The sequence below is a fragment of the Malurus melanocephalus genome, unplaced genomic scaffold, assembly GCF_030028575.1.
Source record: "Malurus melanocephalus ecotype Western Australia unplaced genomic scaffold, MMel_1.1 scaffold_94, whole genome shotgun sequence".
Lineage (NCBI taxonomy): Eukaryota > Metazoa > Chordata > Aves > Passeriformes > Maluridae > Malurus > Malurus melanocephalus.
Genome location: NW_026623326.1, coordinates 881,280 through 909,012, shown reverse-complemented (window position 1 = coordinate 909,012; position 27,733 = coordinate 881,280). Strand labels below are relative to the sequence as shown.

At 41.5% G+C, this 27,733-nt stretch overlaps 1 protein-coding gene across 4 annotated transcripts in view; it reads left to right on the top strand.

Moving 5' to 3' along the window:
- The window catches only part of SEMA5B (semaphorin 5B), a 262,758-nt gene that overhangs the window by 168,439 nt on the left and 66,586 nt on the right, over positions 1–27,733 (top strand). For all 4 annotated transcript variants that reach the window (XM_057368566.1, XM_057368567.1, XM_057368565.1 and 1 more), the window contains 2 exons: positions 17,683–17,745; positions 27,028–27,126. In XM_057368566.1, coding sequence (XP_057224549.1) covers positions 17,683–17,745; positions 27,028–27,126 — 162 coding nt within the window. The remainder of the gene's footprint in view (positions 1–17,682; positions 17,746–27,027; positions 27,127–27,733) is intronic.

Here is a 27,733-nt window from a genome sequence, read left to right as displayed (position 1 = left end):
TTCAGGAATAAGCTTGACTTTCCAGAAGCAGTTTATTATTTGTTTCTTGCAGATTTCCAGGCACACATTTGAATTATATGGCACATATTTCTAGATACAACGTTTATTTCTTTATTTTCAGGCCAATGCAGTTCCCTCATTTAAAAACATAATCAAAACCTCTGCTAGARCAGATGCAGTCTTTAATATGGAGCTCATAGCTGAGTTCAGGTTGTCACATATTTTATCAGTATGAAACATTTTTTATTAACAGATTAACATATAAATCTATTCATAAATCACCTTSCAAAGCTGCACCTAAAACCTCTCACTCTCAGTCTAGAGGTTTAAAGCTATTCCACAATAAAGCTTATATTGCTGGAAAAACTTCCAGGTAAATTCAGCTGTTTATTCTTATGGTTTCAGGTCCCCAAATAAAATCTACTCCCTGAATATTCCCTTCCTTAAAAATGACTGGTCAGGAGCTAGATTGGAGCTTTCAGGTGCAAGTCTTCCTTCCCAAGATTTATGTAAGAGAGAAGTTTCTACATGGAGTGCAAGATGAGGGACAAAATTAAGGCATATCAGAGTGGAGGTGMCCATGTCTGAAGGCCACACCTCGTCCTTCAAGGGCACTTTTCCAGCYCCTCACTGCAGGGAGCTGTACCCTGCAATGGGCTCCAGCATCTGCTGTTGGGAACCAACCTTTGCTGATGTTACTCATCAGCTGAAATTTAGAGAGCWGAGAAAGCAAATCTCTTTTCACACTCCATAGTGTTGAGTGATTTCTGAACACAACATCCCCTCTGTCTGAGAGAGCCCAACTCACGAGTCCATTTATAACCAGCAAAGCTTTTAAGCCCAGGTTTAGCTTTAAATAAATGCCAGTTTTCCTTTGAGAATTCTCTGAGTTAAGAACACACTGCATGCTCTAGTGAGTAAAAACGTTTCAATATGCACATTCATAGCTCTGCTAAACTGGCTCAGAGTCTGCTGTCTAGTTATGATCAGTTTAATTGCTCTCTGAAGTGAGTATTTAGGCATGGTATAGGWAGTTCTTATGTATAAATTTACATATCTATTTTTATATATGTACCCATGCACAGGAGGATGGTGTACATAGGGTATAGCACCCCTGGAGAGGAGGTCCAGGAGCTGTTAAAGTTTKGATTTGTACTTTAAGCAGAGCAGCCTTCTTGGAGTCAGTGAAGGCCACGGAGCTGATTTGCATCCAGAGGGGAGCTACCCTGTTATGCTCGCACAGTAAAGTGAGGCTTGTATGATGAATGTCGGCTGTGGATAGCCAGCCTGCTTCCCTGGGTAATTTGTTAGTTGTCATTCCCTCCTTCCCCACCTAAAAGCCAAAATTACTACAGGGGTTTTGGTCTTTGTCAGCAGACATTATGAGCAGGATTTAGAAACTGAGAATTTAATTAGCTGCTGAAGTCACTTACTGATAACAGTAGCATATTGGTCTCTTTATTTGATAAAACCCTGTCAGGCATTTTATGTGTAGGGAATGAAGACTAATGCTCTTATTTCTTGCAACTTTACAGTCAGGACCATTAGACATCCTTCATAAAGTGAAGAGAAAAAAATGAAAAGCAAAAGAAAAATAAATTCCTTGGACTTCTCACTTCCCATCACCAGTGTTGCTTCTCTATCCTTGCAAAATATATTTTGGTTTGCATGTTTAGCCCTTTTCCTCTGTGGGCTGCTTCCCACTCCAGCAGCTCCMGGAGGCTCTGGGGGATCTGCATGTGCTTATGGCTGTCCCCTACTCTGACAAAGGCACTCATCTGTGGCTGCTGTCAACAAACCCAGCCCTGCAGATGATYTGAGAGGCAAATCAGCCTCTTGTTGTAGGCAACACCTTACCTAGGCCAAGATTTATACGAAATGAGATTTAKGTAAAAATAAGCTCTTTTAATTCTTATTACCGTAGGTATGTGTGACATTTTTAGACATGGGAGTGGCTTATTCACTAGCTGTAAAGGCTGGCGCACTGCAAGGCACAGAAAACATTTCCGAATTGCTCGTGTCCCAATTAAGGCTCTTTGACACGCTCGTTAATGAGGGCTCCAGGACAGGATGTGTTTAATGCAGCACCTTGACTAAGAGCAGTCGATGTGGGAGCAGTGACCTATGGAGTTCCACACGCCSAGCACAGCCAGCTCCTGCTGCACCCTGTCCCTCCCACAGTGTCCCCACTCTGCAAGTGGCATTTGTGCGAATCCCAGCATATCCCGTGTCCTGCTGAGCTGGGGCTGGGGCTGCCAAGGGCTCCTCCCGCCGGGACACAACGCCCCGACCCATCCCTGCCATGGGAACTGAGCTGCACACACTGGGAAGTCAGAAGGAAGAGTCCTTGAAAACTCAAAGGAGCACACTGAGCATCTTACAAGATGAGCAGTGGAGTACGTGGGCCAATTATTGCAAAAAAAAGCATCAGGTTGGCACTTTTTACAGACTGAGAATACAGAAGAATATCTGCACTTTATTCTCAAAGTAGAGCTTAAGAGACATCTAAATGATTCATRTCCCTTGCTCTGGCTCTCTGCACAGGATTAAGTTTGACCCTGTTAGCATCCAGTCATTTATAAAGAGAGCATTAAAAAAAATCACCATTTATTGATTTGCATCTCTCAAGGGCCCAAAAATGACCTCACATTTCCTTTTAAAACCAACTGTAGGGTTCTTAGCAAAAATGTAAAAAAAATTGTAGTAAATACAATTTATATTACTGCATGCGTTTTCCCCCCTAGATAAATAATCCTACTTTTCGGTGTTARTAACAGTTTAGCTGATGTGTTTTACAGCTTCTTTTAAGTGCAGCAGTTCTGAATGACTAATAGGAAGGGATTACTGGAGCTGTGGAGCAGTCACAGACGTGTCCTGCACAGCTGTTACCAGAGACCCGAGCTGGGGAGCTGAGATGGGAACACTTTGCTCATCACTCCCACAGAATATTGATCCTTTCTCAGCATGGCAGGTGCAGCTGAATCCCTGAATCCTTTGAAAGCCTCAAAGAGCTTTGGCCTCCAAGGTTTCACCTACTTTCCCTAGGCTGAGCTCAAGGAGAGCACAACCCATGCACTAAGAGGATAGATGGGTAAAATGGGCACAACCTAGACTGTGCCTGTGGCGTCTCCAGCCACCATGACTGGAGAAGGATGGGAAGTTTACAAAAAAAAAATCTTTCTTCAGGGCTGGAGCAGCAGCAGCAAACCTTCAGCTTAACAAGATCAGGCAATAGCTGCTGTGGGTTTCCTGCTAATGGATGGACARTGGGAAAGGAAGATTGAGTTGTACCCCTGGAGGAGGGCAAGGGAGTGTTTGGCTTTGGGGCATAAATGAGTTGCTGGGTGGCACTGCAGCTTGAGCAGTCAATAGGAACAATGATCTTAAGTTACTCACTGAAATGCTTCTTTTGTCTAGAAGTTACCCGGCCAAGGTTATAGCTATCTGTTACATTTTTATCAGTAACATGACCAAGGAGAAGCTAAAGTATTCTGAGACTGGGGAGGCCAAGTGTGGGAGTCAGGGGAAGGACATATGCAGAAAAATCACACTTTTCTCTCCATTCTCTGTAGGGAGAGTTTGAAAAGTATAGKCTGGCTGCCTCACTTACAGGCAGCTGTGAAGAGGTAAGGTGGTTTCCAACAATCCCCAATCTGAGCTTTCCTTTCTCCACAGGTGCAACTGAGATAATGACACTTTGTCTTTTTGAAGCACTCTGAAATATGTGGCTTTGTGTTTAAGACGTAAATGTTATATGTGATTACATGCACTTGTAAATACAGGAAATTTGCCATAACTGTGAGCCTACAAAATTGTCATATTTGATTCATAGTAGCTGTAGTCTTAAGCAGTTGTTATCTTCACCCCTGCTTTCTAGGTAAGCAATTAGGCAATTCCAGCATGTCTGCGTGTTTAAAATGGACTCCTTTTTCACTACTTGTTTTCTAAACATTTTAAATGAAAACCTTTGAATATAAAAATAGAATAGTTGGAGTCTGCTAGGAGAAAAATACTATACAAATGTATCAGTTCAGATAAAAATACTTAGAATATGAATAAATCTGCAAATTCTCAAAAAGAGAACAGCTTGGAAGGAATGTGGGGGAGGGTTAATAAAAATATGTTTTTGTCAGAAACACTTTTGTGTCAAGAATTCTGTACATTATTTTAATTATTAATTATTCTCTTCAGATAAGAGACAAAGCAAGGTTTTGAGGTTTTAGAAAAAGAGTGTTTTATTTTCTTTCAAATAAGAAAAAATGGCTAACAGGGCTGCAGCCATTTGAATAGGCTGCAAGGTCACTCAGAGAGAAATGATTTAAGCTTTATTAAGAATGTGAAAAAATATCTTAACCTAGCTTGGGAATATTAAGAGACAAACTGAAATTGCCTAAGAGGAGGGAATTTTGATGCATGGGGTAGAAAGGAATGATCAATGGTTCATAAATATAATAGTGGTAAACACAGTGACAGGAGAAAAAAATATGTGTGACTAATATAATTGTTACAAATTTAGTAGCTTTTRCTGTGAGATCAGTTATTGAGGATTTAAGAACAAAGCAAAAAAAAAGAAAAAGATTTTTTTTTTAAATAAAAACCTTTGAAACCTTTGAAAACCACCGGAAAGGAGTTAGGTGGGAGAAGCACAAAGAATTGTGCAGCATTAATCCTGTTGTAGAATCATTTTGTATTCCCTCATCTTAATGATAAGGCATATTCTCAAAATTCATTTGTGGAGTCTTTGACCTTCATTGAGGTCAAACGCAAATGTGCTGGAGGGGAGGTGAGGGAAGAGCCAGGTGGAAGTGGGAATATAAGGGCAGGACTCAAACTGAAGGAAATTGAAAAATAAATCCTGGGTTGGCAGGACAGTGCAGACTGGAGAACAGAAGAGAGGATCTGGGAGGAAGGAATAAAAGACACTGCACCAGAACCATCTTTGCAGGAGAAGAAGCAAATGCATTCCTTGTTGAGATGAAGCTTGGCAGAGCTTACTGTGGCATCAGGTGCTGACGTCTGGTGTTGGAAAAGAGAGGCAGAAGCAAGGCAAACTGTGACAGACCAAGCAGGGAGTCTGAAGGCATCTGTTTCCCAGCCTGAGGAGGAAGATGGGTGGATTGGTGCTGTGCACAGTGGTCAGSTTCTGGCTGCTGGCAGTGGCAGCAGGCTGGGGCTGTGTCCAGCTGAGCTGGGCAGCAAGGGGCAGTAGAGGTTAGAAACACTTGAAATTTTGGTGGTGGGACAGAAGGGCCGGAGAAGCATCTTCCCTAATGTTGCAGTCCAGTTTTGATTTAAATTATTGTGCACTTCCATCGTGCAGCAATAAACATGAGAATTGAAAAATATCATTTGGATTCTTGATAAATTAACCCCATTGCTTTTGTTCCATAAACTGACTCCTTGTTCTTGTCTGAGACAAGTATTTGATTTAYCCTGTTCAAGTGCTGGACTCAACCACTGCATATGTTGCTGGGGATGTGGTGGTATTGGAATTATTCTTGATGTAAAGAAATTGAGAGATTCAGGTCCTTTCTGATTTGTCATTTCCCCACTGACCACTGAAAAGCATTGCTGCATCTGTAGATAACTGTAGCCTCCTCAGAGCCTTCCAGTGTATTTAGGACTGGATGGATGTTGGCTTCATACTTAATTGGAAATGCTGGGGAGAGGAGTTGGAGGCAGGATACAGGGAATTCAACACTTTTGGTTCTTTACTTTCTCTGTATTTGTTTCTTGCTGATGGAGCACAGATGGTCTTAGATTAAGRAAAAATACATGCCAGAACTGCAGGCTAGGCTCAGACTGGGGAGTTAAGCTTGACATGAAATAAGCAGAAGGCTGTAATTAACTCATCAAGAGCTTTAGGAACCTGGTGGAGGAAAGCAGAGATGTAATGCACAATGTAGCTATAGAACAATAAAAAATACTGAAACTGCTTTTMTAAAGCATGGAGGACTTTTCATTGCTGACTTTCTCTTCCAGCCCAGCCTGGTAACTTCTGAAAGGTCCTACTTATTCTTGCTTATTAGTGATTTATCAAAAATTGCRTTTTCTGACAGTTTGTGATGCCAAATCTCATAGAAGCCAGARAGTGTAAAGGTCAAAATCTGTTGCCAGCAAACCTTCCTGGGAAGCTTTCACCACACTTGCCTGTGCACCATGTGTACTCCCTGATTGCMAGTATCAGTCATCTCACTGGTCCCTCTTGTTCTTTCTGCCTGGTTTTTTGCAGCCATGTGTTGTGTTTCACCTCAGCCCAAGGATCTGGGCTTTCTGGGGCAGAATTGTCTTTTAATTTTCAACAGAAATGCCTAGTAGTATGCAGCTGAGTAGTCCATGTGCTTCGCGTGTTTCTGCAGCACATATCAAAATCATAGTAGGAACAGGGTCTCTATCTTTTTTCTAGGTGTGCTAAACAAATGGAAATTCAGACATACAYCTGCTGAACTCAATAGGAAGAGTACAAAGTCTCCTTTTTAGCTGAGGGTTTAGAATTTTTTGCCCACATTATTGAAGCTCAAAAACTATTATTTTAAATTGGGGAAGAGCAAGAGGGAGAGTCTGGTTTCACTTAAGTTCCTGTGGTACAGGCAGGCTCAGGCAGGATCTCTGTTTTCAGCCTGCTTTGCAAAACTTTCCTAATATCTCTGGCTTGCACAAGACCGGCCTTGGCTCGTTAAAGTAATCTCAAAGCTTTCATTTAGTCTCAATAAYGCAGCTTGCACTTAATTAAAGATTTCCAGTGCCTTTTTTTCCTCTTTTGGTTGTACTACACCGAGCCTAAGAGYACAACCAGAAAAGAATGTTGATAGGATAAAATAAATCACATGCCCATTTATTTGTTTAATGGTGCACTGCTCCCCTTTTTTTTTCTAAGCCAAGGCAAGATTCAAACCATGTTCAACCTCTTACACAATTTTAATGAGAATATATTGCAGTGTTTGTCATCTGAAAGAGTATTAGCACCCCCCAATGCAATAGATGTGATTTCCCCAAAGARAAACAGGAGGCACAGAACAGTGAAAATGTCATCTTAGTTCTTCATTAGTCTCTTTAATACTGCAGGAAGTGCTGATTTTGATTCCTGAATCTTAGCCTAATTGTTGTGAGGATCAGATCCAAATTGGACAGTTCCTCAAACTTATTTTAGCTTCTTCTCAAAGCAAACACATAAATGCTGAACAAGTATATTCAATGATATAACCTGGAGAGGAATAAAGAATGCAAGACTTCCTCTCTTTAGAAAACTGATGATACACAGAGGTTTCTCAGGTGCTTGAGTTACCACATTTTTGGTTTGAAACATATATGGGAAGATTGCTTTTCATAGCTGAACCTTTAATACACAAAACTGAACTCACTTGACTKTGTAGGATTTACCCAGAAGCAGAGGGGGAGGGAATGCAAAAAAATGCGTGGTGGAGAACCCTTAACATCTCTCCATAAGCAGTGAGCTTCAAAGAGTTACAATGGCMAGGAAACCCAGAGCAGAAAAATGAAGGAGAACAAAATCTCTTTGCTTGATGCAGAAATACAAAGGAGACTATAGCCATGGTAAATTGATTTTGTGCTGAATATGGGCTGGTCCATTGGAGGGGGTTTTGTACCTCCTACTCCAGAAATCATTGTGCAAAACAGTAAGAGGAGGCTGTTTAGAAGTCTTGTCACATCTATCAGCAGAGGCCACAAAGAAGAAGGAGGAATTTGGTTCTGAATGGCAACTCTGCCAAAGAACATAAAGGGGTGGAGATGGACATCTTTTGGCGGTAGAGGAGCCTCGAAAGAAGAATTGCCTCYACTATATCAAGGGAAACCATTGCTGTGACTCCATTCGTTGGCTCACTTCTTRGAAATAGCTTGTACCTTTTTTGTAGCAACTGAAGAAAAGAAACCCCACAACAAAGCCTGTTCTTTGCAGAATAAACAGWGCTGGTGCTATGAGAAATAGTGCTATGTGGTACCCACCTGGCTAGAGACAACTGCACCTGCCTGTGCATCAGCTGTACTTATATTACTGACCTGTGCTTGACTGCAGTGAATTTTTTCTTCAATCATTTTTCCCTCAATATATTTTAACCTCTTTATTTAGTTGTTTTATTGATTTAACATATAATCTTATGTCCCTGTAATCTCCAGTACATTTTGTAAATGTTTGTTATCCTAAGCTATAAACTGAATGTGACATGGCAAGAAACCAAATTTTGCTGTGGCTGTTAATTATCCAGTGTGCTGAAAGTCTCATCTCAGTTTCTCTATTCTTTTGATCTTCATTAATAGGAAAAACATAGGCATCTTTSCCCAACATCCCCTCTGCTGTTCTCCAGTGCTAGATGTTGTCATTCATTCTAAAATGGCTATAGGTGAGAGCTTTAACGTCTTTTTTCCCTGGCATCYCAGTTWACTGAAACTATCAGTTTATATTTGGCCCCATCCATGCTTTTTCATGCTTAAAAGCAATAGCTTTCAAAAAAAGATAAGCATTCCCATATAGAACTTGCAACTAAATCATTGCACCGTTAAGCACTTTCAAGCAAAATGAAGTAGATCACCAGCTAAATGAAATCATTGTTACAGACTGACATTTTTCTTTACATAGAATGATAAAAATACAAACACTAGATAGTGGAAACAGAAATGCAGTGCCATCTTTATCTCYCTTCTTCAGAGCTGTATCTTCCTTCCAAAGCATCGTGTTGGCATGTTCATCTAACATTGCTGTGTAAATACGTAACTGTCAGAGCTCAGCACACAGTCAGAGCAGAGTGTGTRCTCCTTTCTTTATCATTATGGACAGCTCTGCATTTCGGTGTCTTTGTGCCCTCACAATGATTCCCCTCTCTTTGGCTGTATCCTTGTGGCATTGCATTAGTGYTTGTTTTAACTTTAAGGGTCTTCCRCAAACCTGATTATCCCTGTCAGTGAGAGGTTTACCCCACTTTGAATCAGCCCATTAAGCCAGCATCTCTCTTGCCCTTGGTTACTGTGCATTCTCTTGCTTTGTCCCATGTGTCCCCTTTGTGTCTCAGAAGAATTCCAATCCTGATACAATAAAACTCTCCTGGTTCTGGAAACCTTACAATGAGTTATGAGKCTGGTGAGCTGTGACCTTTCCCTTTTGTGTTGTTGTGCTCTGCTGTCTCTCAGTGCTCTGCTGTCCACTGCTACCTGATGCCTCATTTATTATTGCACTTGACTTGTAATGCATTTTGGCAAGGCTATACCTGCACAGGCTTGCACAGGGAGTCCTGGGCTGCAGTGGAGGCTCACAGGTCCTGTGAAAGCTCAAATTCTCCTCTGTATGGGATTCAGCATCAAGTTACAAATGTTTTACAGCACAGTTACTGAAAATACACTTAAAGCAGTAGCAAGACAATCTGCTTGCTTCRAATATGAATTTTTATTTGACAGCACCTAAGATTGAGCCGGCTGCTCCATTGTAACATGTTCTTTGTGCACTAAAATTCCTAAAGAGCTGAAAAAAGTTGTACCCTGTAACATGATTATTGTTTGTCTCAGAAAACACCGTTTTARTTTTAGTACTTGGTATCAAATGTTCTTTACTAAATCTTTAGACAATTCTCTTTAATAATTGAATCTTATACTTGTACAGTGCTTCCATTTGGGTACACTGTAGAAACCATGATCTGTTAAGCCTCATACAATGCTCCTTTCAGATAAGGGAATGCATGGTCTGGAGTTGTAAATTCCTACCTGACACTGCCAAGAGGGGGGAGTGTCAGATTTACAGACCTGATGTTGTTTAATGGAATCTCCTGTGGGACAAATGGAAGTTGAGGGCACAAAAACTCAAATTTCTTTTTGTAGATGAGACTGTGGCTGTGCCCCAAGATGTCAGAAAGAAGAGGACAGGAYGCATGGAGTCTTGCCTATTGTTCTAATCCCTAGCCCTGCTCCCTCATGCACCACTGATTCAGTGGATGTATTTTGTGACACTAGCAAAAAAAATGCTGTCTAAGAACTCATTTGTGCTAGGCAGGAAAGTTTTTAGTCCTCAAGAGAGCAGAGGTCAGTGCTCATCTCTGCCTCTGACATGCTCAGTGGCTTTTCCTAGTCCAGTGACCTCTCTGTGCTTCTGATTTTCCCTTCCTCCYATGTGCCTGTGTTTTGTGTTTAGATTGTAAGTGCTCTCAGACAGAAATTCTCTCCCACAACATGTTTGTATATTGCCTAGAARTATGGGGTCACAATCTCAGTTCACTCTTCTACGTGCTTCTATAATACAAGTAAATAACAAGGGATTTTGAAGCTGTGTRAGAGAGAAAATCAGAAGCATTGACSACCAAAGAAGAATTCACAGCAGCTAAAAACTTTCTCTGAAAAAATAACACTTGCAGTTGAGAGCACATTGTGCCTTTAGGCATAGACACCAAACCACAGTATAGGAGTTCACCTACTTGCTGCAGAGCTGTGCACAGGAGAAAAACTGTGGAGCATTTTACCTTCCATCTGAGATATCGGGGGAGCAYGAGCAGGGTGGTGACCATGGCTCAGCTGAGGTACAGGACCTCATTTGGGTTGGGATAACTTGATCAAAGTAGAGCTGCCTTACCTGAGTCCAGGGCCCYTTTTTACCAGGCGTCAGAGTGGTGCTCTGTCCAGGTGTGCCTGGAAACATAAAGTGGGAGAACAGACTCCACTGTAAATCAGCAAGGCTWAATGAAACCAAAGTGAACAAAGTCAGTCTTCCTGAAAATTCTCCTCCCTGTCTACTGGTCTTTTGGGTGCTGATGGACACCTCAGACTATTGCATTTCTCTTTGCAAGGATGTGGTAATAGTCCATGAGAGGGGGAAACATGAATAACCAAAGATGGTATTATTTGGAGCTGCGCTAAGTATCCATTCTTTCTGATGGATTATTCCATCTGTACTAGGCCWGTATGAAGCATCCACTTCTTCTCTGGCATGAACAGAGTGAGCGAGTTTGTTCAGTAGCCAGTAAATGTCAGGCCAAAAGCAGTCCCTGTATGGTAAGAGGCTGACATTTGTTTGTAGAGAGAAGGTCTGATTTAGAGATTAAGATTATGGGAACTGAATCCCGCTGATGGATTTTTTTTACTTGTTTGTTTGTTTGTTTGTTTGTTTGTTTGTTTGTTTGCCAGCCTCCATCTTCCAATGTTATATTTGAGGTCTTTCCCAGCTGAGTTAGCTGTCCAGCCACTCCAGAGGAGCTGTGTGACAGGGCCGGTCTGTTGTTAGGCACTATGGATTTAAATGGAGCAAACAGCTTGAGTTTTACCACATCTTGAAGGATTTGAGATCACTTAAGGGAAATCAATTAATAATTTCATAACACACAGTGCAATTCCCTTCATCCAAACCCCCTCCTCTCCCGGCAATGAATTGACTGAATTCTGTGATCATTCCTCACACCTGTCATTGGACGAAGCAGTGATCTGCAATTTGTATACTGCAGTGTGAAGCAGAACTAATTATTGAAGTTTGGCATTCTGTTCTTTTGGTATTAGTTATCTTTTTATCAGACATGCTTATCACAATTTTAATAAATTACCAGTGTTGGAAGTTCAGAAATGGCCTCTAGGGTATTAAGCTACCGTGCTTTATTATAAAGACATTAGATTTCAAAATGTTATTATTTATGGAGCACTATAAATGTTCSTTGTCCTCAAGAGACAAAAACCAATTCTTCAAAAAGTGAATTTAACTTTCCACTTTTAGACTAAGGCAGCACATATTTATGGAGAAGTTCTGGAGGATTAAATAGGCAAGAAATAGCTAAAGTGTTGTAGAAATGCTTTCACAGTAAACATYGTAGAAATGAAAGAGCCCCTTCATGGATTTTCTGCATCCAGTCTATAGAACTTCCTTGAAAGRTTTGTTTCTTCTAAGTGCTGTAAGACCCAGCATTTATCAATTTCTTTTAAATGCTGCAGTATTTGCCCAGAGACACTGCAAAGTATATGGAAACATGGGAATAAACTTGTGAAATGGATTTGTCATTATCACCAAGACTCTGTGGGTGGTATTTAGAAGTCTGAGATCTGTTCATCAGTATGGATGGAAAGACAGGCTGGCATCTCCGAGGGGAATGAACCACCCTCTGAACAGCCACCTTGGGAATGACTCTGCACCCCAGTTTAGCAAAGTCCCTAAGAATGTGATTAAGCTGAACTGGTTCAGTAAGGTGTGTAAATATGTGCTTTATTTACATTAAAGTTGGCAGATTTTAAATGCAGGGCAGAAACACAGTCCCTCTATGTTCATCTCTCTGCAGTCTTGAAGAAAAGTTTCCATACCTTGCTGTGAAATGAGCTGATCCAAAAAAAATTTTGTGAATGTAAATAAGAGATGCAGAGATTTTTGGCCTGCATATGGAATCTAGGAAGCAAGTTGGTTTTTTTTTTTTTTTTCCCAGAGATGCATTTTTCTGAACATACTAGTACAGTTACTGGAAAAGATGATGTAAATAAATACACGGGGAAAGGAATAACTCTGCCAGCTCAGGTCTCTAGTRCACAATAGCTGTCACAGCACAGCACCTCCTGCCCTCCTTCTTCATGCATAACTCAGCAAAGGGTGATGTGGCAGGCAGGCTCTGCCCGGGGTGCCCTCGCAGCACAAGCAGAGAACCAAAATCACCTCACATTCCGTGGGCAGGTTGAGAAGTCTCCCATGGGCACTGCAGAGGGTTGATGGAAATGGAAGCTCCTGCGTCAGCAGCCTCTGCACACCCGAGCCTGGGACACAAGGTGCTGCTTTTGCTTCTGCATCTGCTGACAGTAGCAGAAACCTGAGGAATACAGTACCTTCTAGAAAAAGCTGCCATCTCACAGAATCACTACCTGATTTGGAGGGGTTTTGCCTGCTTGTTCRTTTTGTTTYGTGGTGRTTTTGTTTGTTGGGTTGGTTATTTTTTTTTTCTAGTAAGCCTGTACTTGAGGGTTTTTTTTCTTTTGTTTCCTTTCAAACATACACAATGTGCATTCTGGAATTACACATTTTTCCCCAAACAGGAGAGAGCAACATGATTGTGGGTCTGTCTGCAAGCATGAAAGTGGTTTATGTGGAGCACTTGTTTAATGGAAGTGAGGTTGATAACAGATGGATAGGTTTGTGATAAAACACCTTAGATAGGTCTAATTAGCAATGGGTTTAATTAATAAATATGAATATAACATATTCTCTTTCAATCTTAACTTTCCAGTTTTAATGCAATGTTCTGGTTTTGCATTAAAACCTGCAACCTCTGTTGTGAAAGTACATGTAGGGATTAGTATATGCTTAATCTATAAATTCATATTGTGGTGTTGAATGAATTATAAATTGCTGACTTGAGTGTAAAAGCTGGTCCATAGAAGTCTAAGAAATTTTCACATTAACAGTTGAGGATGCACATAACTATTGATAACAGGACTTGCTAGTGACAAGCAGGTACTTTGGATGCCAACGCCAGGATGTGCAGGTAATTAAATAAATGTATCTAGAAAGCTGCTCTCAGCAGTGCATGCTGAATAACTGATGTGACAGCACACGACGAGCTAAAATTCTAGAGCACTGTTGATCTGCAGTTGGAACTGGTAGCAAACTGTGATGCTCATAATTTATTGGGAGAGWTGTTAACTGTTTCTTTCCGTGTCCGGGTGTGACCTCTAAATATTCAAATATGCACTGAATAGGCTTAGTATTGTGGCCCATTCCTGTTAACTTCTACTTGGGCAATGTTGCATGTGATTGTACACACGACTGCTTCTCTGTGATTGTCTCCTTCATGGGACTCCTAAAAATGCAGAAATAGTACACAAATATGCATTTTATTTTTTTGTTTTAATAATTGAGAAAATCTGCCCGCATAGAACTCAAGAAACAGAGATATGAAGGAMTAGTTGTCCTTGCAAGTAGGCTGAAGGAAGGCATGTTTATTTGCATTTTCAGTTCAGGGACAAAGTTGCTTGTCCTCTTGTGTCTGCACAKGTGGCTGGGCAGTCCTGCCCATGGCTTGCATGGCTCATCTTGCGCAGCAGTTGCAGCCCTGAGCTGTTCCCTTCATATGACACAGGAATCTGAGTTCCCCCATTCTGCAAATGGGCCTTATGCTTATAGAGGAGATCCTCAAAGTGGCCAAAAACACTGCTAGAAACTGCATTTCTTCTGGGAATGCATGAGGGAAAAGATGCTGGAGAGTTTGTAAGGAGGTAGAGTGAGAAGCTGGAGTGTTCTTGGTAAGGATGTAACAGGAGGCTGACACTGACAGCCTAAAAACACTGCTTGGCTGCTTCAGCACATGGCAAGTACATRCTGTCCTGTATTAGGATATAGCCCTGCTCCCAGGTTGGTCACGTCTCCATCCACACTGTCTGCYACACCCCATGCCACAAAAGTTGTTTTATTGCATATGGATCCAGAGATGTRTACTACTTTTGACTGACACATGTAGCAGGAGGTATAAAAATAATCCCAGATGTGTTTTCTGGGGCTGGGAAACTTAAATGTCTCAGAAAACTGAGAAAATTAATCATAAATTCAGGATGATATCCCAACAGAGTGACCAAAAACATCTGGTGGATAAAGTTTGTGTCTCATCCAAGTGTACAGAGGCAGTTAAAGCAGTAAAAAAAAAAAGAAAAAAATAATTTGGTTCCTTGAAGGAGATGGGGAAAGGAAGGGGAGGCACTTAAGTGATTGTTTAAGAACCTGTCTTTTGAGAGGCATTACGATCAGGTAAGGAAGCAAAAATACAAAACATCTCTTCCAGTTCTGTGGTGTTATCAGGTGTTAAATAGGGCTCTGCCTCACTGATAAATATATGGGTACACACAGATGTGCTCCAGAGAGAGAGCTTTCTGAAAGTCACTCTGTCACATGTCCAGTAGTTTGATCCTGGGGAGATTTGATCTAAGGCAGAGGAAGAGCATAGGATCATCTGTGGAGGAGGGGGCACCAGTGAGAGGGCACAGAGCAGCAGCATCACACAGGGATTTTGGGCAGAGGAGCCCAAGGCAACAGARGTGACACGGGTGGGGCATTTTGACCTGAAAGGACAGCTGGTCAGTCAAGTAAAGAAACCAAGCAATGCTGGAGAGCTCATGTGAAAGCCCCAGGCTCAAAGGTCTGAGCCTAGCCAGGTCCAAGCCCCAGTCCATGGCCGCAGATGTGTGCGGGCTCCTGGGAGTCCAGCACAAGGCCTCGTCTAGGCTGGAGGTCAGCAGACTTTGCAGTAAAATATTAAAGTGCACATTAGCTGCTTGGCTTTGCAATTATACTTTTATTATTGTCAAGATGTTCTGCTTTGCAGGGTCATGAATATTTTCCTTGAGTCACYAGAGGTCATTGGAGTTACTCAGCCCTCAGGCTAGCTCCTCCCTGTCCTGCCAAAGACATGTGTGGGACTCGTAAAGCATGCTCTGGATTGCAGTATTGCTTAATTATCCTCTTAGCTCTAATGAAGTGCACCCTGACTAATGGTGCAGTTACAAACAACATGTTGCTACAATTTGGACCATCACCAAGATCTTCTTTATCACTAGGCTCATCAAGGTAGCGCTTTAGAAGGCTGAAGGGCAGTGTGCCCAATAAAAAAAAATAAAAAAAAAAAAACATGTAGGCACGTTAGAACATAGCTGGAGAAGAGCAATGCTCTGACTAGAGCTGCCTCGAAGTTCTGTGGTGCAGGTGTCTGGCAGGAAGAGCTGGGTGACCCCTGGGAAGCCAAATTCTTCTGTGTTGCATTGCTGTGATCCCAGGTGACCCAGAGTATTTACRGAGAAGCAGTATTGATTGCTGAAGCAACCAATGATTTTTGTTTTCATTTTCTCCTGCCAGGCACTGTTAAGGTAAACTGGGCTGTGTAATGGAAAGTTCTGTCTCTAGTTTTGAAATGGGAAGAAGGCCCTCCCAATAAGCAACCTCTTTTCTGAGTATCTTTTTCTTAATTAAAATTGTCAAAACTTGATTCAAAGTGCAAGGATACTGTGGTTTAATGAGCAGGGACTAGAGCTGGGATTGCAGATCAAAATGCTGCTTTGCAGATGTCAAGGACTCCTGGTAGTCACTGAACAAAATTCCTTGCTCCGCTGTGTTGGCTTGCAATGTGAGTGAGCTCTGTCATCCAGTGACATTCCCTATCGAGATATGAATTTCAGGATCTCAGGAATGATCCTTTTCAACAAGAACTTTCCCCCACTCTCACACAAACACTTCCGAGGCATGGGCTTTTGGCCTTCATCCTGGATTGGACTGCAATACGTGGGAGGTATTTCCCAAGTGGCTTCCAGGGAAAGGCCTGTGCTCTTCCCTTCTCTCAGCRGATCTTTTCCTGTGCTCATAAAGTTTTTATTTCAAGCCAAATTGAATGGAATCCTCAGCTAATGGAGAGATGCCCTTTTTTCCTTTTTTTTTTGTTCTCTTTTTGAATGAGATAGGAATAASCCATCCTCAAATGTTGTATATTAATGCATTTCCTGGCTGGTTGCATTTCTTGTAGTTCTGAATGAATGTCTTCATGGACGTGAGCTGGAAGTGGCAAAATTCATCCTCACTTTTTAGTGGTTTCCCAACTTTCTCCTGCAAAAAACTGGATTTAACATGTGTCAAGGGGACAATTTCTATGGCAGCCCAGGGTTTAAGAAGTATATTGGCTGCAGTGTGAAGTTCAAGAAGAGTTCAGATCCGGACCGAACTTTGAAGCTATTTCCTTTGTTGGTAATGGACTGAGGAAAATAAAAATAAAGAAAACCTGGCTCTGTTAGGGGAGCTTTGGATCTTTATCTGAAGTTTGTGAGCCTGGCCTTTTCCTATTTAACAGAGCCATTTTTTCTGGTGCTCAGAATGATGTATTATGTATAGTATGGATATTTATATGTATTTTCACCTCCAGCTAACAATACCTACTTGAATTTGTTAGAACTATTTTTAAAAAGTGCTGAAGGGAGGAAAATTGGGGAGGGCACTGAATGGTTGGGTATGTTGCTAAATATTTTAAATCCAAAAGCTCTCTCTAATGCAGCTTTTCTGGTCTTGACTTTTCTTGCAAGGACTGGGACCTCTTCATTCTGAAGCAGCCAGAGGCGACTGGGGACCCCAAATGCTCTCACCCCCCAGTCAACAGTGCTCCCAGTCCTTATATGTTTTACCTCAGGACCTGACCCACTTGTCCAGCATCACGAATCACCATCAGCTTTTCTCCCCTCTTCCCATCTTTCTGGGTTTCATTTGTCATCTCCCAGTTTTGATCCAGCTTCATTCATTGCCGGGTTACTTAGAAGGTGATAATCTTAGGGGTAAATTTAAGATGATCCAYACATTTGTGCAGAACTGCTGGACTTTGCTGTGGGAATTTTTCTCTTTGGTAATGAAAGCTGGGAGTTGATACAGCACTGTCCTCTTTGAAAAGAACGTGATGACTTGGTGTGTAGGACTTAAGTCKTGGACCTTCCAGCTGAATGATGATCAGAAGTTACATTTACATGTAAATTAAAGTCTGTCCTCTGTGAACATTCCAGTTGCCACCACCTCTGGACTTCTCATCTATTTATCATTTGTGTGCACTGTGAGCACAGTGGGAGTTAGATACATGTTTACTGTCACAATGCTGCTTTTAAATTGGGCTGTGTAAATTGGCTGGAGATGCTTGCTTTTGTTTTGGGAGTCTCCAGACATGGTTGTTGGTGGCATTCTTGCATGACTTGTGCATTTTGGTTTTTCAGGCAACAGCATGGGGTTCAGATGAAGACACCAGGAGGTCCTGTCAAAGTAAAGGGAAAACAGAGGTGAGTTTTGCTTTGCTACAGTGATGTTATGGGTAAATACACTTGCAACATGTGAAATCCACACAGACAATGTCTGACACCCGTTTGAGCTTGTAAATTTGAAGTTTAGCTCTACTGCCACATGTATAAGCACCACCAAGCAAGCCACTTCGAAGGCCCCCTGTCCAAGTTATTACACTTGCTCTGCATGAAATTTAAAGGTGATTTCACTGGTGGAGAGGACACAATTTGTAACACATCAGGGAGTGGAGTGGTGGCAAGGCAGGGGTAGCTTCCTGCAGTGGGGTGTGAGGCCAGGCAGGTTGGCTAAGCCCAGGTCATCAGCAATGAGCTCCTGGCATTCAGCCACATGGGAGTCAATGCTTGCTTGCAGTTAGAGTTCATAGGTGYGTAATTCCCTGCAAGGTGGGAATTGAATCTGCTTGCACACTTCAGTCTGTTCAGGTTGAATATCACAGAGCTGCTTGGGAGGCAGGTGCAGTCTGTTAAACTGCAGTTTGAAGAAAGAATTGYTTGTTGTCCCAGAAGTTTGGAGTTTCCAGGCATTTCTGATCCAAYCATGGGGCCTTTCCACCTTTCTTCTGAGAAGCTAAAATGAAGGCATCTATCTAAAAGTAGGAAATGTTTTCATTTTTCAAATGTGATATTTGTGCCCTTCAAAAAACTTCAGGCCTCTACTGAGAGGGTGTACACTRTCCTTAATATTACACTGCAAAGACCTCTCAATCCAAACCAGAAGAGCTGGACAAAGGATAAGAAGGATAAGCACAATCTTTGCTTAGATGTGGATAATCAAGCAGAGWGTGTGTGTCTGGCCCAAAATGCTGGAATCTGCCACATTCCAGTTTGCTGCTTTAAACACAGGTTTATCTGATCTTCCATTGACATATCAATTTTATATAATAAAGTTTATATTACTGTATTGTAATAATAATATTGTAACTTGTATATAGACAAAAAAAAAAAAAACTAGCTTGAATTTTGCTAGATAGGCAACAACTTGCTTCATGTAGCTGTGGAAACAGGAGTATGGACATCCTAGAGCATCCCTTAAGAATTTCATGTAGAAGCTACATTGTACAGGAAACCAACATGAAGACAAAATGGGTTGGGATGGGCAAATATCAAACATGGTCAGCAATGAGAAGAAGTAGGACAAAGCTAAAAACTCCAAAATCCAAGACATGAAGAATTTTTGAATTTGTGTTCTTTGCCCTTTAAAAGAGGTAAAGTCTGTGCAAAGAAAGACGTTACCTCTTTTCTTCCATTTTAAAGTCTGTGAGGTTTAAATTGTATCCTATTTTTCTTGAAGAATTTGAATTTATAACCCAGAATTATTTTGTCAATCCCTGGATAAAGCCGTGCATGTGATTGAACAAATTCTAGTGTAATTTCAATCTATCTTTGTTACTGTTATACCAAAAGTAAGCAATTATTTGAGTATTTTCACTGCTGCCTTCTCACACTGCAAAGGGTTTGCAAAAATATTCCATAAGGATAATGTCTGAASAGCTGAGTTTATGCAGATTATGACACAGAGCTTGAAATAGTTTGGTGGGTGCAGTGACCATAAACGAAGTTTGAGGAACAGCAGTTAAGCAGACTCTTAGACACTTCTTGACATACAATTAATGGCAAACAAAGGTGTTGACTGAGAGTCTCACAAAAAGACAGAAAGCTCCGAAAGCAGAAAGGATTCTGTAGCAGCTAAGCAAACACTGATCTCCCAGGTCTGTATCTACTCCAACTTGTGTAACCACAGCTGAGTCCCTCTTGGAGTGACTCTGCATGTTCACTGTTAGTTACACTGCAGGGAAATGACTCAGCACCAACTCAAACATGGCAAGTTTGGTCTAGGCAGCTGGTGAAGTGCTCTACTCCAGGTAAGTGCAGATCTGACCCAGGGTCGCTGCCCTTGGCTGGGTAAATGCAACGGGTGAGGGCAGCACTACTGTGAACATTTCTKATTCTGATGTGCAATGGTGGTACAAGATGCAGAACTCTGTCTGCCTCWGCTCTGCTTTGTCAAAACTTGACTAATGGCAGGTTTCTACCCAGTACAGATGATTTGATGATAAATATGTTATGGATTGTCAGGCACTTTGATATGTGGTGATAGAGTCTAGAAATAAGGAGAACCTTTGGCTCTTACATTAATTCACAGTGTAGTTTGYCTAAGTTATATGACTGGTACATTTTCCTTGCCCATTTAATAATGCATGTATTTTAAGTGAAGATTCAAAACTGCCTCATGTATTAAAATACCTTTTTTATTGTGCCTATTGAGTATCTAAATAAGATTCTTCCTGCTGCTTAGAAACTCTCTTCCTAAAATACATAGGGCTGTACCATAAGAAAAATAAGGAGCGCAAGAATAAAAGCTACAAAATGCATATCACAGAAGTGTGATTATTATGGTATAATAGTTACTTCACATTTGAGTACCTATCCAGAAAAAAGGCAGAGGAAAAATGTGTCTCATATATAAGGTTACAAGGTACCACTTTTTCTAACACTTCTGGCCATGAATTTCACCTGCGTATTCCTAAATTGAATACAGTGCTTGTGTTTGTCTGCTGTACCTTTTTGAAAACCATTGAAAGTTTTGCAGTGAAGACATGAAACAAATGTGTTGTCTATGCTTTGCTGGCTTGTTCTAATGGCAGATCACTATCCTTGTTAATATATAYTTTATTTTTTGTTTGGATCTGGCTTCAGTTTTGAGTGGCCGCATTTCATTTTRCCCTTCTTCTAGATTAAAGAGCCCKTTAGTTACCAATRTTTATTTTTTACAGAGGCTCTTATATGCTCTTGTCAATGCAGTACTTAGGCTTTTTGATAAAGTAGCAAGATGAGTTCTCCAAGCCTCTTTCTCCAAGTCATTTTTCTACTGCCCTTGACTACTTTTTGTCTGTTTTCTGCACACTCCAATTTTTCTCCTGTATTCCCTTGTCAATCTCTCTAATGCCTGAGTGTGATTAAAACAGCCTTCCACCCTCCTGAGTTCATATACATGGTGGTTTCWTAAGCTCCTCTGCCTCAGGAGATGATGCAGAATTGCCTGGCCACTGTGACCACTAAATCCTTTTCACAGTTACTACTCTTGGGATGTAATCTCCATGCTTATATATAAAGCCCTTTTGTTCCTCTTTCTTTAAAGCATATCTTTTTTTAAAAAAAAGCATTTTGTTTGTTGGATGTTATATATATATATATGTGTATATATATATATATATATATATATATATATATATATATATTTATACAGTGAGGCATTGGCCTCACTGGTAGTTGCTACATTAGCCATCTTAATGTTAAATGTTTGTTAAGAAAAATGTTTATACTGGGCTGGTACCACCTCAGCTGGGGCTCTACTACAACAGCAAGTTTATGAGTGATTTCATGTTGAGGACTTTTTTCATCACAGCAATTTATCAGATTTTAATCACTTAATGTAAAAGTTCCTGAACCTGGTTTTAAAATGAACTCTCTGCAATATATCATACAGTATTAAAACAAACACCTCAGAAAAGTCTCTTTCATTRATGTTATTTTTATCAGCTAAAACTTGTGGTTTCCTCAAAGAAGTGTACATGCTTTGCTTGCCATGTCTCTGGAGAGCCACTCTGGCTTCCACAAGTAATCATTCTTATTTTTGCGGCATTTATAAAGTGTAGCATGATCAATATCTTTAAACTGTCCCCTGGAAAACATCCACAYTACTGAGAGACAGTGCAGAGAACAAAGTCAGCCTTTCTTTGTGTCTTCCAAATGAAATCATCCAGAGGTTGTAGTTAAAATGAATGATGGATAGAGCAGAAGGGGAAGAGGTGTATTTAATTTCATTAGGAGTTGCTCAGCTCCGAGTTTGTAATTGGTTTGTCTCTGCATAACAGTCCACATYCACCACATCTAAGGAATTTTGCCTGACATGGAAAATTGTGGCTTTTTAAACGTTAGAACTTAGGTCTTTCTTTTGTCTAAGCACAGAATTATTTGTAAACTTTCCAAAAGCAGCACACCATCATTTTAAACTGTGTAAAGAAACCATTTGTGAAAATGACAGTGAAAAATGGCAGCTCTTACGTTCTGCCCTAAGCGCTCGGTGTAGCCAGGAGGGAGATGACACACTACTAACGCTTCTGGAGCAAAAAAGAAATGAGAGAAATGTCTGATAGGCATCCAGCTGGGTTGTCCCACTGCACTGCCAGTTCAGCTTCTTTTTTTTTTTTTTTTTTTTTTTTTTTTTTTTTTTTTTTTTTTTTTTTTTTNTGTCCTGATGGTGTGGACACACAAGGTTATAGTGAAATCCTAGCCCAAGGCTTCAGCCCAGTGGAATGGGATTGGTGCATAGAAATCACTCGGCCAATGAAGGAATCAGCTGTTTTGGGCCTTCCAGTGGCTCTGTGTCACACAGAGGATGCTTATCTGCTTATGTGGTGGAACTGGGAAACTCCACACCACTTTAGAGTAATAAGCATCCAGGCAGGAGAGACACCATAGAAGTCCCCAGGGAAACAAAAGTAGCTGGGAGGCCATCAACTATTTTTATCCCTTTTGTAACTGTTCCTAGAAACCTGAACCTGCATTCCTATKAATTCTGCTAAGCTATCAATGCAGAATAGGCCCCCCAGTTTGATTAGAAGTCTGTTAAAGAACATTTGGGTGGAAAAATCATTAGCAATTCTCTTTGCTACCTGTTGCACTCAGAGAAGGGAAGTTTGGCTGGGGCCTTGGCTTAAACAGAGTAACAAAATTGCTTGTCCAAAGAAATAAGTACAGATATCTGAGAGTGTATCAATAGCAGTGCTCAAGAAGAAGATGGGTCTTGATTATTTTGCAAGAAGTAGGGATAAACCGCAGCAGATAAATTAAATCTGTGCTGCACTCTGAAATGTCACTGAGGGGGTAACTTGGAGTTATGCTGATTCTCTGAACTCCAGGTTGCACTCCAGGAGTTTGTGTTTCTCTACTGAGGATTGCAGACTCTCTGCAACAGCTATTTTTCTCATACAGTGTGTAACTGTAAAATATATCTCTATGTGATGAAATAGTTTTAGCCTAAGAAAAAACATTAAAAAGGGGGTCTCTGACGACAGGGCTTGAGTAGTTTATTCCAACTAGAAGGCCATTAAAGTAGTGCATCTGTATAGCTATGCTTTCACAGAAAAAAGTGTCTGTACAATGAGATTAAGGGTTTATAACATTTTAGAACTCTGGTGTTAAGAGATGGCAGACTAAACAACTAAGAAGCATCTACAGCTGGCTTATTTGCAGCAACCTGAAACTTTTTTAATTTTACCTGAAATGGAAGCTGSAGAAGGTCAGCCCCTCCATTTGCTGATCTGTCCACATAAATGAAGGTATAACAGGGCMCCACTCTTGCTTCTCGGGTTTGAATTGTGCTCTCAAAGCAACTTGATATCTCTGTGAGCTAGAAAGAGATCTGGTCCTGTCCACAGTCATGGACATACAGCATTCACAGACAGTGGGTGAACAGCAATTCTAAATGTTACAAAAATGAAATAAATGAGAATAGGGTTTAACTGAGAGAGTGGGCAGGGAGGGTCTTCAGTGMAGTTTGTTCTGACTGTGAGATCCTATGCCTGTACTGTTGAGCATTAGGAGCCTTGTCCTCTTCCTTTCTAGGAAAACAAGAGTTATTAGACTGGAGAAAAGTGATACCTTCTACATTTATGGCCCTATCTCAATAAAAAGACACATACCAGGAAATTTTGAGGAAGGAGCAAGAACCTCAAAGTGTGTAACATGCAATTCATAGGAAAATCAGAAATATGCTTAATTCTCTGGCAATGAGGCACAGGTTTTTATCAGCTCTGCCATATATTTAATAATAATCCTAACTAATATAACTGAGTTATTCTTATTAACCATATAAATATGCAATCTTCCCCCTTATTTAAATCCTTAATCTCTTGATCCCAGTAATATCTTTTGGTGATGAGATTTGCAGACTGATCATACACATATTTAACTGTCTGCTCTGTAATGTGAGAGCAGGATCCAAATACTGTCTTGTCTGGACAGAGGTGAGTTCAAACCTGCCAAATGTTCTGGTTATATTAAGGCCCATCTGAATTTTGCTTCCTGTGTGCCTAGAGTTTTCCAGCCACATGGAAGAAACTTCATTAAATAGCTCCTATTTTCTGTAGGGATTTGTGAGATCACTTTACTAACCAATTGCCTCAGCTATGGCTTGTTGCAGAGAGCACTGTATTGAATAACTTTTCAGTGCAAATCCAGGYTGGTTTCAAGAACACAGAGAGGAGGCTGTTCCTTGATATTTATTTTGAGAATGGGGTAGAAAGAGGATCTAATGTAAATCTCCCAGACACTGTCTTGAGAAAAATCCTGCAAGCTGGAGCGTTTAAGTGGTTTTGTTTCTTCTTTGCTTTTGTTGGAGGCTTCACAGACTGATGTGGCTGGCTATGGGTACGGCAATAAAGAAACATGAGATGAGCACTTCATTCCTCTTTGGGGCAGGCAGGCTGGAGAGATGTGGTCTCAGACCTTTTTCTCTGTCCTCTAACTCAGTGTGTCATCACAGCAAGTTTAGCACCTGAATTGTTTTGATTCATCCAGCTGAGAGAGCAGAGCAGACAATGTACATCTGTTTCAGAACATTACTTAGAGTGTATAAATTGCTTTGAGACCAGTGCATGAAATGAGCATATTATCATTGCTCTTCCTTCAGAAGCATGGAGTGCTGCTACCATCATCAGTGATGCAGCTCCAGGGAAAATGCCTGCTCAGTTAATTCACAGGAACACCTACTGCTGGACATGGCCCACACCTAGTGGCATTATTTTTAAGCAGTAAAAATGGAGTAGAAGTGTGCCACAGATTCATCACTGCCAGTAGACTGCAGCACATGACCTTCCAGAAAAATTCTTTTTGTGTGCTATCTTCYCAGCTGGGAAGATTTTTGTAGATATTGAAGTTTGTTAATTCTATAATACAGTTCTGTACAAATAAAGGGAATTCTCCAAATTAGGATTTTGGATTTTTGCCAGACAGAGCTTTAATTAGGAGTACACTGTAGTAGGTAGGCAGGAAGGGGTCCAGCGCATAACTGGCATTAGCTGTTTTAGGTCAGAAGCTGTGCTCAGACTTTGCACAAAGCAGAGAACGGTGGCAGTGGAGGAGCAGCAGATGAGCTCAAATCTCTCTTATTGTGTGAGATTTGAGTACAGAGCTGCATTCTAGGTTAGAYGGCAAATCAGTCATATTCTGAAAACAAAACTCTGTTGGGAGATGACCTAATACTTTTTTTTAACAGCATTCACTCAAGAATTTTTAGCACTTTGCAGTCACACATATAGTGGTCCTAACATTATATGGGATTGAGTAACTGTACTCTACAGAAAGAGGAAATGCTTAACCCAGTCATGGTAGGTTATGCAGACATCTCYAGGGCAGGGAGGAGCTGACAGGGCTCCCAGTGCCACACAGCAGTGACAGGAGTGGGCAGAGAGCAGGCCTTCATCAAGCCCTTTATCTCGTTAAAGGAAGCAATGAGACCTCTGTTCTCAGCACACAGGAGGTGGGACAGTGCTTCTCAAGGTTCTGATTGATGGACTCATGCACAGTCACCATGACTGTTCTGCTTCTGAATTAAAAAGAGTTCACCCAGCTATGAATCTAAGCTCTCATGTTTGGGTGCCAGGCATTGGGTATTTGATTCCTGCTGCCCCTCCAGACTGGCAGCACCTGTTCTGTGGCACTTTGTAGCCTCTCTCCAGGCTGGGCAAGTGCTGCTGGGCTGGGCAAGTGCTCCTGTGATCTTTGCCATTCAAAAGCAAGGATCACATATCATGTCCATGGCTAACACTGGCCACTGAGTTTCTGCTTTGAATCCTTTCCATACTGCAAGTGAAAGAAGGCAGTGTGTAATCCAGCTAAGTGAGTCCCTTCCTTTCCAGATGATAGGGGGTGTTTTTACACTGCTGGGTCTTGCAAATGAAGTCCTCAGTGAAATGATCAACAGCATGGAGCGCTGTGAGACAGGAGCTTGCAGAATGACTGCTGCTTACGAAGGAGGGAGAAGGGATGTCTGCAGCTGTAGGCTCAGCTTAGTGGCAAAAGATGATCTATTGGAGGAAGGGAAGCAAAGTAACCCAGCTGAGGTTGCTATTTTTTAATAAGTTTCCTTTTCTGTCTATGGTAAAAGATAATAGACTTTCTTCACTTGGAGCTCAGTGGGTGCCAGTCATTAGCCATTGCTCATATCCTCTCCTCCGAGGTGGCCCAGGGCCTGGGGCAGGCAAGCAGCCTCACACAGCTCATTGGGATCTTTGGGTGGTCCTTGGGGCAGGTGGTTCTGGAGCCTCTTGCACTGCCTGTAGGAATTGCACACTACTCTTTCACCTCCCTTTTCCTGTGTGTACTGTTAGAAAGTTCCTGCCTTATGTTGCCTCTTCCTTCCCCACTGCTTAACTCCAGGAGATGCTCAGTTAGCCTGATTTGCCCTCCACAGGTCTCTGGATATTGGGCCGTGGGGAGAGAGACCATGACTCTCTGTAACAATGTGAAGGTGATTTTCTGGGRAAAAAAAAGGCAATTGCGGCTTTGTGCTGCCACCCTTACCACAGCATGGGACAGCAGGACYCCCACACCTTTGGGGACAGGCATGTGGAGGGAGTTGCCTGTTGGTACAAGCAGCTGAAATGGGGAATTTGTTATTTCTCACTGGCCTGGCCTGAAAGAGAAACTCCTTCTACCATGGAAAATCCTGAGCACACAATCATCTGGGAGGCAGGAAGTAGCATTCTGTTCAAGCACAAGATTCTCCTGACCAGCCTGGTCTATCAAAGAGAAGTTCCTGATGTTTTCCTGCTGGCAGTGGTTTGAATTATAGTGCAGACAGACCTGCTGTCCTTCACTGGAGTTTGTGTCTGGGTAATGTTTTCAAAGCTGCAGCATTACTGGGAAAATAGGTCAGAAGTATCATCATGGAAAGAGAGAGAATTTCTCCTCCAATTGAAGCAGAGCACAGAAAGAGGCACTTGTAGCTATGACAAAATCAACCTGATGGATAGCATCCTACCCAGGACTGTGCAGGGCTATGGTTAGAGAAATTACCAGCAAACTGGGATTGCACACTTAGACTGCTGGCTCCCTACAGCTGTGCACTGCTTGAGGCCATAAAMCTCAGCCCATGTTAGAGCTAAGGAAGATGTGTATTCCAGCTGCAGTACAGGTATTTTTTAAAATGCAATTAAGTTTTCAAAAATCCTTTGTCTCTGTCTTGTGTCCCTTTAGGAAGAGTGCCAGAACTATGTCCGAGTGCTGATTGTTTATGGCAAGAAGGTTTTTACCTGTGGTACCAATGCCTTTTCACCAGTGTGTTCCAGTCGACAGGTCTGTTTTCCTCTTTTACAGTGATGGAGGGGGCTGGATACATGCTCTGGGGGAGGCCAGTTATTTGACAGGCTATCATGGCTGCACAATTTCAGTAGCTGACTGAAATTATTTTGGTTTTCTTCTTTGGGTCCCTTTGGGCTGCTTTGGGGAAATAAATGTGTACAGTTGGGGAGCAAAAAGTTCATGTTATGGGTGAGTTGGGTCTGGACAAAGTGCCGTTCATGTAAACCTTGGGTATGGCACTAAAACTGGGAAATATAGACAAGCTTAGCTGTGTGCACCTCCTGAGCTGAATACTGTAAAGTTTCTTTTAAATAAATGGCAAAACTCCCTTTGGATTCAAGGGAAGCAGGGGCAGGTCTAAAGAAGTGTTTATTTTTATGATTTTCAAGGCCAGTGTGTATTCAGGAGGTGTCTACGGAAGATTACAAACCTGTGCTTGCACCAGGAGCACCTGATTACACCGGGTGGGTTTGGGGARTTACCCTTTGTACAGAGCAATAGGATCAGTGAGGCTCAGACACAACTTCTTACCTTGGCAAACGATGGATGTAAAGATCAATTTTCAGTCATCACTGAGATTACATTCTCATAGCTACCTGAT